Source organism: Mesoplodon mirus, assembly GCF_964341445.2.
Source record: "Mesoplodon mirus genome assembly, chromosome: 1".
Lineage (NCBI taxonomy): Eukaryota > Metazoa > Chordata > Mammalia > Artiodactyla > Ziphiidae > Mesoplodon > Mesoplodon mirus.
In genome coordinates this window covers 7,764,593-7,777,245 of record NC_138976.1, presented here as the reverse complement: position 1 = coordinate 7,777,245, position 12,653 = coordinate 7,764,593, and the positions used below count along the sequence as shown (strand labels likewise).

General features: G+C 56.6%; 1 protein-coding gene across 4 annotated transcripts; it reads right to left on the bottom strand.

The window, feature by feature from the left end:
* Positions 1-3,420: 3,420 nt before the first annotated feature.
* Positions 3,421-12,514, bottom strand: PTGES2 (prostaglandin E synthase 2). 4 transcript variants are annotated; one of them, XM_082614740.1, is made up of 7 exons: positions 11,557-12,513; positions 10,171-10,368; positions 9,426-9,484; positions 8,905-9,054; positions 8,436-8,636; positions 7,989-8,106; positions 3,421-4,465 (listed from the first exon to the last, which is right to left on the bottom strand). In XM_082614740.1, the coding sequence occupies exons 1-7, from the start codon at positions 11,824-11,826 to the stop codon at positions 4,388-4,390; spliced, it is 1,074 nt and encodes a 357-aa protein (XP_082470866.1). In that variant the 5' UTR covers positions 11,827-12,513; the 3' UTR covers positions 3,421-4,387. The 4 variants fall into 4 exon arrangements, with proteins under 4 accessions (XP_082470866.1, XP_082470865.1, XP_082470867.1 ...); XM_082614739.1 differs by lacking the exon at positions 3,421-4,465 and adding an exon at positions 6,851-7,521 and having other exon boundaries at positions 11,557-12,510; XM_082614741.1 differs by lacking the exon at positions 3,421-4,465 and adding an exon at positions 6,851-7,521 and having other exon boundaries at positions 8,905-9,050; positions 11,557-11,862.
* Between the last annotated feature and the right edge of the window lie 139 nt (positions 12,515-12,653).

Below are 12,653 nucleotides of genomic sequence, written 5' to 3'. Positions count from 1 at the left end.
TTGGGGGTGAAGATGCCATGGGCTCTGCTGGGGCCCCTGCCCCCAGAGCAGGCCCGGCAGCCTGGAACCACGCCATGACCCACCTGCAGGGACCTTCACTGAGGGGCAGGTGCTCCTTGCCTCACCTCAGGTAGGTGACACCTGGCGTCTGGCCGCTCTCCTGGCCAGGCCACAGAGAACCAGGGAAAACTGGGGCAGGCCTGTGCTTCAATCCTGGCACCTGGCAGCGTGATCTTGGGCAAATATGCCTCTCTGAGCCTCAGTTTCCTCACGAGCAAGATGGGCACAATATTTACCTTACAGCTCAGAGCTGGGACTCCTCCGGTTCATACAAAGGGCAAATGTTGGGAATTCCCTGGCAGTCCAGTGGTTAGGACTTCTCACTCTCAATGCTGAGGGCCCGGGTTCGATCCCTGTTCAGGGAACTAAGATCCCACAAGCCACAGCGTCCCCCCACCCCCGAGAAAAGGGCACATGTTGAGCCAGGATTCAAACCAGTTTTGCTGACTCTGAAGCCCTGTCCTCAACCTCAGCTCTGGCCTGGCTGCCCCCAGTCCCCATGTCGCTGGTCTGGGCGGGTTGGAATGTAGGGGAAGGGTGAGAAGAGGAACAGCCTGCCTGCGGGGCCCCTCTGCCCAGGCGTGGACCTTGGTCCCTGCCCTCCAGGGTCAAGAAGCAGGAGCAGACCAGCGAGTCCCAGTTATAGTGGCTGGAGAGGCTGGACGGCGCTGGGTGGGAAGGCCAGCGGGAGGGGAGTGATGCGGGAGTGCAGGAAGGAAACAGGAAGGCCAGAGGCCCACCCCAGCCCACAGGGGCCAGGCAAGCCTAGGCCTCTCCTGCTGTCAGCGTCCCATAACACAGAGGCTGGCGGGGGAGTGGCACAAAGGAATAGTCTCTTCGGGCCATTTGCTATCGCCGCTCAGCATGGTCCCTGTGGCCGAGGACCAAACATTATCTCCTCATGGCAGTTGTGAAAGTTCCATGAGCTGGCTCCACCCACGCCTGCCAGGGTGGGGGCTCCCTGCTGCACCAAACAGCCCAACCCCTGCCCCTCATTTTAGGGAGGAGGACACTGACACAGGGCAAGGGACTTGCCCCGGGTCGCCTGGCTCCCTATAGCCGCTTCTCTTCCCTGACTACACTGGTCTGTACCATTTGTATTAGTGTCCTATGGCTGCTGCTACAAATCATCACAAACGTGGCATCTTAAAACAATACAGGGACTTCCCTGGTGGCGCAGTGGTTAAGAATCCGTCTCCTAATGCAGGGGACATGGGTTCGAGCCCTGGTCCGGGAGGATCCCACGTGCCGCGGAGCAACTAAGTCCATGTGCCACAGCTACTGAGCCTGCACTCTAGAGCCCACGTGCCACAACTACTGAAGCCCACGTGCCACAACTACTGAAACCCATGTGCCTAGAGCCCATGCTCTGCAATGAGAGAAGCCACCGCAATGAGAAGCCCGCGCACCACAACAAAGAGTAGCCCCCCGTCGCTGCAACCAGAGAAAGCCCGTGCGTAGCAACGAAGACCCAACACAGCCATAAATAAGTAAGTAAGTAAGTAAATAAATAAATAAATAAAACACAAAAGCATGACTTCCCTGGCAGTCCAGTGGCTAAGACTCCATGCTTCCATTGCAGGGGACACGGGTTCAATCCCTGGTCAGGGAACTAAGATCCCACATGCTGCATGGCACAGCCAACACACACACACACACACACACACACACACTCTCTCTCTCTCTCTCTCTCTCTCTCTCTCTCTCTCTCTCTCTCTCTCTCTCTCTCTCTCTCTCTCTCTCTCTCTCCCTCTCTCCCTCCCTCCCTCCCTTACAGTTCTAGAGGCCAGAAGTCCAAAATCAATCTCACTGAGCCGAAATCAAGGTGTCCCACAGGGCTGGTTCCTTCCATTTCCTTGCCTCTTCTGGCTTCTGAGAGGCCGGCTGCTTTCCTTGGCTTTCGACCTCTTCCTGGCGTCATTCCAACCTCTCACTTCCGTTCTCACATCTCCTTTTCTTTAGTCAAACCTCCCTCAGCCTCCCTCTTATAAAGAGACTGTGATTACATTTAGGGCTCATCTGGATAATCCAGGAAAATCTCTGCATCTCAATATCATTAATTTAATCACACCTACAGAGTGTCTTTACCACGTAAGGTAACGTTCCCGGGCTCCAGGGATTAGGACCTGGATATATTTGGGGGCCATTATTTAGCCCACACCACACCATCCCCCCACTACCAGGCCTGTTCCCCATTAGACACTTCTGCCTGTCCACATCCTTCCCATTGGACTGGTTAAAAGAATTAAGGAAGAGTCATCCAGTGGAGCATGGCATACTGTGGAACAGTCATTAGAAATGGTGAGGGAGAACAGTTACCGATCTGGAATGTGATTCAGGAGCTACTGTGTGATCTGAATTTTTATTTTAAAAAATATGTATCTAGAGAGAGAGAAGTAATGTGACATTGTGATTAAGATCATTGACTCTGGAGCCAGGAGATCTGGGTTCAAATCCTGCCTGTGCCATTTACTGTGTGACACCAGGCAATTCACTTAACCTTTCTGATGCCTCAGCTTCCTCATCTGTAAAATGGGAATATATGTACTTACCTCATAGGGATGTTGAAAGGATTAAATGAGGTAATATGTGTAAAGTGCTTCAAATGGTGCTTGCCACAAAATAGGCCCCATTTAACTGTTAGATATAAATACTGTACATAGGGGCTTCCCTGGTGGCGCAGTGGTTGAGAGTCTGCCTGCCAATGCAGGGGACACGGGTTCAAGCCCTGGTCTGGGAAGATCCCACATGCCGCGGAGCAACTGGGCCCGTGAGCCACAATTACTGAGCCTGCGCGTCTGGAGCCTGTGCTCCGCAACAAGAGAGGCCGCGATAGTGAGAGGCCCGCGCATGGCGATGAAGAGTGGCCCCCGATTGCCACAACTAGAGAAAGCCCTTGCACAGAAACAAAGACCCAACACAGCCATAAATAAATAAGTAAGTAAATAAATAAATAAGATATAAAAAAATAAAATAAAAAATAAATACATAAAATGTTATATATATAAAATATTTTATGTGTATATATATATATATACACACACACACACACATACACACTATATGCAGACTACATAAAAAATAACTAGAAGGCTATTCTCCAAAAAAAAAAAATTTTTTTTTTGGCTGCGCCGCCGCGCAGCTTGTGGGATCTTAGTTCCCCGACCAGGGATCGAACCTGTGCCCCCTCCATTGAGAGCGTGGCGTCTTAACCACTGGACTGCCAGGGAAGTCCCAAAACTTTTTAAATTTTTGATATTTAAATTTTTAAATCTCAGTGATGGGTCTGTGAATAATTGCTATCGTCTTTTTGCTTATCCACAAGTTCTATTTACACACAATGAACAATTACTTGCATAATCAAAATGAAAATTTTAAATTTAATAATCTAACAAAAAAAGTGAACCAGAATCCGAATCCTTAAAGCTCCTGCTGCGGCTTGCTCTCCCGAGGGAGCCCACCCTGACTCCCAGGGAGGAGGGATCTCGCCATTCTCACGACTCTCTTCCCTTCTTACTTCCTGGAGCACTTGGCCGTGAACTCCAGGAGCCCAGCAGGGAACAGCAGGGAGTGTGTTCTGGGAAGAGACAGCAGACCCCACCGGCTGCAGGAACCACCCCTCACACACCAACAATGCACATCGACTGTGTGCAACCTTCCCATCCCTGAGTTCAACACCCCCATGAAGGGTAACTGACCTCTGAGAGTTTGCCCATGGATGGGCAAGGATGGGGCTTGCCCAAGGTCACAGCAAACAACTGCAGAGTTCCCACCTCAGGCCTTCTGCTGCTGCCAATGCCCACAGGCACAAGCCATGACCTAAGCATTACCAAGATGCGGCAAGGGTTCCTAGCTTGCAGCCTTTTCCCCTGAAAGGTGTGACTTTTCCTACCTACCCATCTTCAGCACGTTGCATGCTAAACCCATTTTACAGATGAGCAAATAGAGTCCCTGGAAAATGAAGATGGCCCGAAGGTGCGATCCCAGAATTGGCCACAAGGTGGCAGCACCAGGTCTTGTTGCCGTCCCCTACAGGGCTTTTGCATCCTCTACCGCCCTCTGCTGGTTATCGGAAAAGGTAACTGAGGCAAGGTTGTCACCTCTGGGGGAAATACTCCATGACAGAAGCAGGACTCAGTGCCCCGTGGTGGCCTTGCATTGACTGGCCATTCTCCAGCCCGTCACAGGGAATGGGTCTAGTTAGCACAGTCCTTTTCATCAAGGTGACTTTTCATCAAGGTGACCATTTAGTGGAGGTGGGTGAAGAGGGTGTGGGCAGGCTCCTCTCTGCCTGCCACAGCCCCAGGGATAAAGCCCCAGTCAGGAGTCAGGCCCCTATCCCCGGCATGGCTCTGCCATCAACCATATCCTCCTCTGAGAAATGCAAAGACAGAAGAAAACATCTCTGTGAAAACAAGGAGAGGGGTGGTGATGAGTAGCTGGGGTCTGGCCTGCCCCTGGTGCCTCCTCAGCCAGACCAGGCCTCAAGAGGAAGCCGAGGCTGGGAGACACGATCACTGGATTTAGCAGCAGCACAAAGGGCAGGGAGCACAGGGTGGGGCTGTGGGATGTGAGACCCTCCCCAGGCCACGGGGCCATGGACTGAAGGTGGACGCCTCATCCCAAGCAGGTCACATCAAATGCTCCCTTTGGGGAATTTGGGATTGAGACAGAGAAAGGCAAGTCGGCCTCCTTGAGCAGCTGGAAAAGCACCAAGTAACCCCGGGGGGTGACAAGGAAAAGGCTGTCTGTGAAGAGCAGGCAAAGTGGGGAGGGGGGCAGGGATGCAGCCCCGAGGCGCTCTTGGCCTAGTTCCTGCCCTGCTGAGGGATACTCTGGAGTCCACAGGCCATCACAGGTCCCTGGAGCAAAGGCGCCTTGGGACTTAAAGGCTGATCAGTGAAGGGGGAACTGCATCCTGGACACAGTGGTGACTCGGGAGACCTCAACACCTGTTGGCCCCATGGAGGCAGCTTCCACGGCTCCTCATCCCACAGACTGGTGTGGCCTCAGGCCTCAGCTTCTCTCATTCCTCCCAGAGGAAGGAGCACTCTGCAGCCATGAAGACCCAGCCAGTGTGACACGGTGACAAGGACAGATGCTTGCCATGGGAACAAAAACAAGCAGGTGGCAGACAGCCCTGCAGAAGCTGAGGCCACTGCTCCCAAAATGACACTGTCTGCCTCCAGAGTGCTTGTTGCTTCTACCTTATTTGAATGTTTGCTAATACAAAAACCATGAATTTTTTTTTTTTTTTTTGGCCACGCCGTGCAACTTGTGAGATCTTAGTTCCCTGACCAGGAATCGAACCCGTGCCCCCTGCATTAGGAGCACGGAGTCTTAACCACTGGACTGCCAGGGAAGTCCCCAAAGACCATGAATTGTTTTTATGTTTTAAAAAAACTAACAGGGCTTCCCTGGTGGTGCAGTGGTTAAGAATCCGCCTGCCAATGCAGGGGACACGAGTTCAAGCCCTGGTCCGGGAAGATCCCACATGCCGCGGAGCAACTAAGCCCGTGCGCCACAACTACTGAGCCTGTGCTCTAGAGTCCGTGAGCCACAACTACTGAGACCACGTGCCACAACTACTGAAGCCCGCGTGCCTAGAGCCCGTGCTCCGCAACAAGAGAAGCCACTGCAATGAGAAGCCCGTGCACCGCAACGAAGAGTAACCCCCGCTCACCGCAACTAGAGAAAGCCTGTGCGCAGCAACAAAAGACCCAATGCAGCCTAAATAAATAAATAAATAAATAATAAAATAAATAAATCTATTAAAAAAAAAAAAAAAAAAGAATCCGCCTGCCAATGCAGGGGACACGGGTTTGAGCCCTGGACCGGGAAGATCCCACATGCTGTGGAACAACTAAGCCTGTACACCACAACTACTGAGCCTGCGCTCTAGAGCCCACGAGCCACAACTACTGAGCCCGCGTGCCACAACTACTGAACCCCGCGGGTCTAGAGTCCATGCTCTGCAACAAGAGAAGCCACCGCAATGAGAAGCCTGCACATCACAACGAAGAGTGGTCCCCGCTCGCCGCAACTAGAGAAAAGCTCGCACACAGCAACGAAGACCCAACGCAGCCAAAAATAAAGATAAAATCAATTTAAAAAAAAATTAACAAAGAAAAAATTTAAACTCTGCTGAGAGGCTCTGAGAGGGTTGCCCAGTCACTGTACAATAGGGAGGGCCCGGGAGGTAGAATTCAGCTCACTGGCTGCCTGTTGGGCCTCTGCAGGGCCACCTCGGCAGACCAGTGTGCCCCTCATCTGCTGAAACTAGGGGAACAGGGACCCCACAGCCTTGCCTCGTTCCCAGAGCTGCTTCTCTCTATAGACCCCTGTCCCAGCGTCCCCCACCACCACCACCGTGAAGTGCCAGGCCTGGGATTTGAAGCCCTGGGTAGCTGTGTGCTGCCAGAGGGGCCCCTGGAAGGCACTGTGTCCTCTGGACCCTCGTCTCCTGGTCTCCAGAGCAGGACTGGAACAACCCTGGCCCCTGCTGCGCCAGGCACCCTGCTGCACACTTGACCTGTAACCTGTCATCAAGCCCTCACAACTTCCCCTTGAGGTGGGGACCACCATTGTGCCCATCTGACAGATGAGGAGACTCGGGCCGAGAGGGGTGCCCCTGCCCCACAGTCAGTGGGGAGAACTGGACCTGCACCCTGGGCTATCTCTGCACCTCCCTGCTGCACATCCCATGGCCGTGTCCCAGGGGTTATGGGACACAAAGCCCACTGAGCCTTTCACTCAGGTCTGACACTTAGTAAGCACTGGACAAACGGTATTTACTGGCCGCGGACCTCCACTATGGTGCTGCCACGCGGGGAGCAGCAAACCTTTTCTTTATTGTGAACATGACACACAGTCCTGGGGACACCTGGGAAGAGCAGGAACCAGGGGGAGCCAGGGATGGGGCCTCCCCAAACCGGACGGTCCCTACTTCCCTTGCCCAGGGCAGGAGCCCAACCTGATTCCCACCCATGGGCCGTAAACAGGGCAGCCTTGAGAGCCCCAGAGAAGGGTAAAGAGCAAGGAGGCCTGGGAGGGGGTCCAGCTGGTGAGGGGAGGTAGCCTTCCATGCCCCGGGGGGCGGGGGTACATTTGTGAATGGAAACTGAGCCTGGGCTTTGTCCCCCAGCGCCCCAGGGCTCCAGGAGATGTCCAGTGTTAGAAGCAAGGGGGCAGTTAGGGTGGGGTGGGCAAGAGGTCGAATGATCCTGTCCCCTGCTGCACTGTTATCACAGAATCAGCAGGTGCTGGCCCAGCGGCCCTGGTCCCCCACAGCCGGTGTCTTCCATTGTTCCCTCCCTCCTCCCGGCAGGGATGCTCAGTTCACTGGGGGGCCTCAGCGATGGCCTTCTCCACCCGCAGGTACCAGGGCTGGATGTGAGTGTGACGCATCAGGTCGTCGAAGGCCTCCAGACCCTCCATCACACGCAGCACACCGTACACTGCCTGGGGGAGGGGGGGCAGGTACAGAGGGGGTGTCCACGCCTGCCCCGCTCTCTGCCCGCTATGTGCCCTGGGCCCATGACCTCCCCTTTCTGGGAGCCCCATGACCCACTAACGGGCCAATTTTGCACGCAGGGCTTTGAATGAAGTGTGTGGTTTGGCTGTAGGATTCGGGAAGAGGGGACCCCACCACTTGCTCCAAGACCAGAGCCTTGCAATCAATATATTCTACCCTGGCTGTAGGACTGTTTCAAGGATTGGCATTGAAGTCAGGCCAACAAGACACTGTCCCAGGTATTTTGCTGGGCAGAAGCCTGGAGCACTGGTTTTCCTTAAGCCCTTGACAACCGGTGGAGGCAGATGCCTCTGGGATGGAGGAGCTGTGAGATGAAGGTATTGCCTGCCTGGGTCTCCCCAACCCCAAGGACAGACCCTTTGGTCTGTGCACCCTCTGACACCACCACACTCACCAGATCAGCCAGGTTTGGCTTCTGGCCCCCCATGAAGGGCCGGTCTTTGCCCACAGCTGCCACCCACTTGTTGGCAGCCTCGTAGAGATCCTCACGCACGTCATCCTGGAGATGGTGCCTAGGTAGGAATGGGGGAAGTCCATCAGGGGAACTCCGAAACCTGGCACAGGTGGGGAGAGTGAGAAGGCCCGGGGGCCAAGGCTACTTCGGGGGATGGAGCGGGACAAGAGACCCAACCATGGAGAGGGAAACAGAGGAAGATACAAGGCAGGGACCCAGCTCTGGACTCCCAGGCCAGCCCTGCTTCCCCTGGGTTGGGGGAGGCAATCAGGGGTTCTGGGTTTGAGTCTCAGCTTGGCTAATGCTGGGGACTTGGGGATGGCAGGCCCCCAGGTGCATGCACCCATGAGCGCATGCGCGCACACGCACACACGTGTGCACTGTCACCTGCTCTTGAGCCGCTTGCTGATGAGGTACATGGCGGCCGCGCCCATGTACTTGGCCATGGCGCCCTCCACGGTCCCGAAATTGCCCTCCTTGACAATGTAGTCAAAGGAGGCCAAGGCTTCGGTCGGCGTGCGGTACACGTTGGGGGAGATGAGGTGCACCAGCCAGTCGTCCGCCCACTGCCGCCACTTCATCTCCTCCCTGTGGGCAAGTGGGGACAGAAGGCGGGCCAGGTGGGCTCCCTGAGCCAGGGCCCGGGAGGCGGGGGAGCAGATGCACTATCTACACAGCCCAGCGTACGGACAGGAGCAGGAAGTCCTCAAGGAGAGGCAGTCACGCCCGGGGCTCAGCCCCAGCCCTCGTGGTCTCCCATGCTGCTCCCCGCTCACGGCATCTCGCGCAGCCTGGTCCCCTCTGTGGGAGACCGGCCCCTCTCCACATCCCCAGGGCCGGCCCCGGCCCCACTCACGTCCTGGCCTCCTTCCCACCATACATCCGCTGGGCCTCCTTCTCATCCAGCATGAGCCAGTACTTGTTGCAGAATTCGGTCACCTCCTTGCCCTGGTCGTTCACAGCCTTCATGGGTGGATAGTAGGTGATGATGTCTTCGAGGGGCTGCCTTTGGGAGATATCCAGAGCCTCACCCTGACTCCCTCTTCCTCCAGGAGACTAAGCCCTCACCTCCTTGGGATGAATATCTACCCCAGCCTGATCCAGCCCCAGGACTGACCCACAAAAGCTTTCCCACCCTCTTGTGGGTGACACAGGAGGTCCTGCAGCAAGAGGGACTTGGGGCAGATACCAGAAGCACTTCCCCAACAGAGGGAGATGCGCGGAAGAAGGGCGAGTCTCAGACTGATGCCCGTGGCCCATTCTGGAAATCTAAGCAGCAGCTCCACCCCACTCCCATGCAGGAACCTAGGGGAGGCCTCCCTGAGATAGGAGACGGGATGAGATGCAGTGCTAGCCTGGGCCTCAGGGGCTCCTTACCCTGACACCAGGTAGGTCTTGAGGGCACTGATGATGACAGAGGAGTCGTTCAGTTGTCGCTGGAGAAGAGGATGGTTTAGATCAAGATTGTGGGGGGCGGGGGGGTACTGGTTGACTGGCCGCTGGCAGGATCACCAGGGGCTCCTAATCCTGACACCCAAGCACTCTGCAGAAGCTGGTCGGGTGGAACCTGGGCATTGTCTGTCTGTCCCTGGAGGTTCACCCCTAAAATCGATGGCCACTGAGCTTTCCCTTCCCCCAGGACCACTCCCCGCCCTCAGGGAAGCCTGTCCTGAGTAAGGGAGACCCAAGTGTGGCTAATGGGGAGAAGAATGTGGGGAGGACCCAGGATCTGAGCCCTGCCCACTCACCCGCTTGGCCTCCTGGGCACTGAGGGGCCGGGAAGACTCAGAAGCTACGCACTAGGAACCAAGCCCTACACCCTGGAGAGTATGGTTCTCTGTTGATTAATGAAGCAAACCCAGAGGGGCTAAGTGACTGGCCCCAAGTCACACAGCCAGTGAGAGCCAGTGAGCCCCACCTTGAACCCAGACCGCCCTGACTTCAGAACCCATGTTGTTAAGCTCTGTGGTCCTCTGTCTCCCTTGGACTCACGGGTTCATAATCCTCAGCCGAGGCCCGGAGAGCCCGAGTTCCTTCCAGGGCTGCAGAGCAGGGCCCAACTCAGGGGTATTCCAGGACAAGCCTGGACAATGGGGCAGGGGGGGAGCTCCCCAAGGCTCACCAAGCTGTCTCCTTCCTGGGCCAACAGGATGGGCACCTTCCTGTAGGAGGAGAACTTGATCTCGGCCCTGCGCACAGGGTTCACCTCCACCACCTGGTAGGGCAGGGCGTGGAAGTCGAGGAAGGCACGGACCTTGCTGCAGAAGGGACACGTTTTGTACTGGTACAGAGTCAGCTGCAGGCGGCTGGACAGGGAGAGCTGGATGAGGAGCAGAGGGGGGCGCTTCTGAGGCCTGGTGCCCAGGCCCCGCCCCCAGGCCCAGGCCCCACCCCCAAGCAAAAGTTTCCCAGGAGAGTTTTCTAGGATGATCTGAGAACGTCAGGAGAAATGGGGGATGGGTGACAGGGAGAAAGGGAGGTGAAGGGAGGTGCGGAGCAGGCTCCTGCAGTGGACAGCCAAGCGCCCATCCAGTGGGCTCCCCAGGTAGAAAGTCTGTTCTGTGTAGGAGGAATCTTCTCATCTCTGTCCAACGCTAAGCAGACATCTCTCCTCTCCTTTCTGTCCCAAGGGAACTTCAGACACCGCCAGGTGTGCCTCCCCGGATGCAACTGTTTCAACTTGGGAGCGCCCACCCCGACCCCTTCAAGGAGTGTGAAGGCAGAGCCCAGTGTTTCCGAGCCGGGTCTACCTCAAATCTACCAGAGGGGAGCGTTATATCTGGGCCATTGGCCTGCACAGGGCAGGAGAGCCTCACGTGAGCTTGCAGCAGATTCATGTTCGAAAGCCACAGCTGCAGTACCGCTCCCCCATTGTTCAGAGATGAGAGACCGAGGCTGGGCCATGGAGGTGGGCGGGCAGGGAGACACAGAATTCCACTCCCCATCTACCGTTCCTGTTCCCATGGGTTCAGGAAAGGGGCACCTGTGGGTGTGGGGGTGTGTGTGGGGGGTGCTGGTGCTGTGTACAAAGCATCGCAAGGGCAGCTGGGCCACCACCCGGCTTGGGGGACATACCCTTGTTCCTCCGTGTCTCAGGGCCTGGAGTCTAAGGGTTATCAGTTCCGTAAAAATACTAATAACAGTACTAATAAATACACAACCTCGGGATTTGGAGACAGTGGGAGGGACGCGATAAAATGTTTGTAAAGCCACCCACTGTACAAGAGGCTTTCCCTTTTCAGTGATCTCCAAATCTTTCCATCAAAAAGTCTTAGAACACGTTAGAAAAACGACTTTGAAACAACGAGAATTCTAGTCAGCAGGCATCAGTAGCGCCCCATTTCACAGATGAGGAAGCTGAGGGCTCGAGGGCTTAAAACCAAGTCACTGGTCCAAGGTCAAGAGCGGACGGAGGAGGCGATTCCTGACACCGCCGGTTCCCAGTAGTCCCGAAGTTCGGCGCTGACCCGAGCGCCCCTACCCAAGGCTTGGTCCGACCCGGGCTTACCTGCGCGGCTGAGAAGTCGGCACGGAGGTTCTGGGCGCGCAGGTGCCACCGTGCAGTGTGGTACAGCCCCAGGGCTCCTCCCAGGGCCAGCGCCGCCGCCCCCAGGAGCCGTGGGCCCCCCGTGCGTGTGGTGGCACCGGGGCCTGGGCCTCCCGCCGCCCCGGTTAAGCCGGCCCGGCTCTGCGCGGGGAGTCCCAGCGCGGGGCGACCGCCCAGCTTCCAGGTCAGAGCGCGCCCGCTGGGCCACAGCGCCCGCACAGCGTGGGCCATGTTTGCTCCGCCGGCGCAGCGGGAGGGCGCGAGAAACAAAGATGGCCCGGGCTTAGGCTCCTCTTAAAGGAGCAGGTCTCCGGCGCACCGCAGGTTGCCAGGGGTGACAGTGATGCCGAGTGGGGAGGGCCAGCTCTCGTAGGACTGCGCGTGAATACTCGGAGCCCAGTTCCACACATCCGTCAGAGCCGAAGAAACACACCTAGGGATGTCTGCTAAATGCCCCGGCTTCTAAAGTGTAGATGTAACTGGTCTCGGTGGTGACCCGGAGACGAACGCAGGAACTCGGCCACGTAGCTCGCCATGTGGCCGTCAGCGTCATCCGTAATACGCACCCAATCGAAAGAGAGTGAACCCTTCAGACTATCAGGGAAAGCGTCACGGCATCGTGTCCATGAGAGCCGCAGAAACCGCCCAGCCCGACCCACAGTAGGTGGGCGTCCTCGAATCGGGCTTTTTCTGCCCTCCCGCACCGCTGCACCGTTTCTTCTGTGGCCCGAACCATAAAATTTTCCATACACACAGGTGGGGGGCCTTAGAAACCACGTGTCTCAGATTTATTTCGCCCACCCGAAGGCGCCGAGTCGCCGACCCGCAGGTCCCCAGCGGCAGGATAGGGTGGAATGGGGATTCCAAGCCCTCCCGCCCCTCTGTCGGGCTCCTTCGCCCAGACTGAGGGCCCGAGGCTCAACTACCTAGGCTTCTCGGCGGGCAGCCCCGGGATGGCCCCTCCCGGCGGCCGGGAGAGGGGTGGGGCTCGAGGAGTGGACGGGGATCTGAAGGCTGGACAGATTGTGGGCGGGCCGAGGCGGAGTCTGAAGGCCAGG

Coding starts and splice junctions, on each gene's coding strand:
- PTGES2 (XM_082614738.1), bottom strand. CDS start 11,826: ATGGCCCACGCTGTGCGGGCGCTGTGGCCCAGCGGGCGCGCTCTGACC. Junction 10,369..11,556: donor CCGACTTCTCAGCCGCGCAG/GTAAGCCCGGGT, acceptor CTCCTCATCCAG/CTCTCCCTGTCCAGCCGCCT. Junction 8,637..8,904: donor GGTGGGAAGGAGGCCAGGAC/GTGAGTGGGGCC, acceptor ACTTGCCCACAG/GGAGGAGATGAAGTGGCGGC.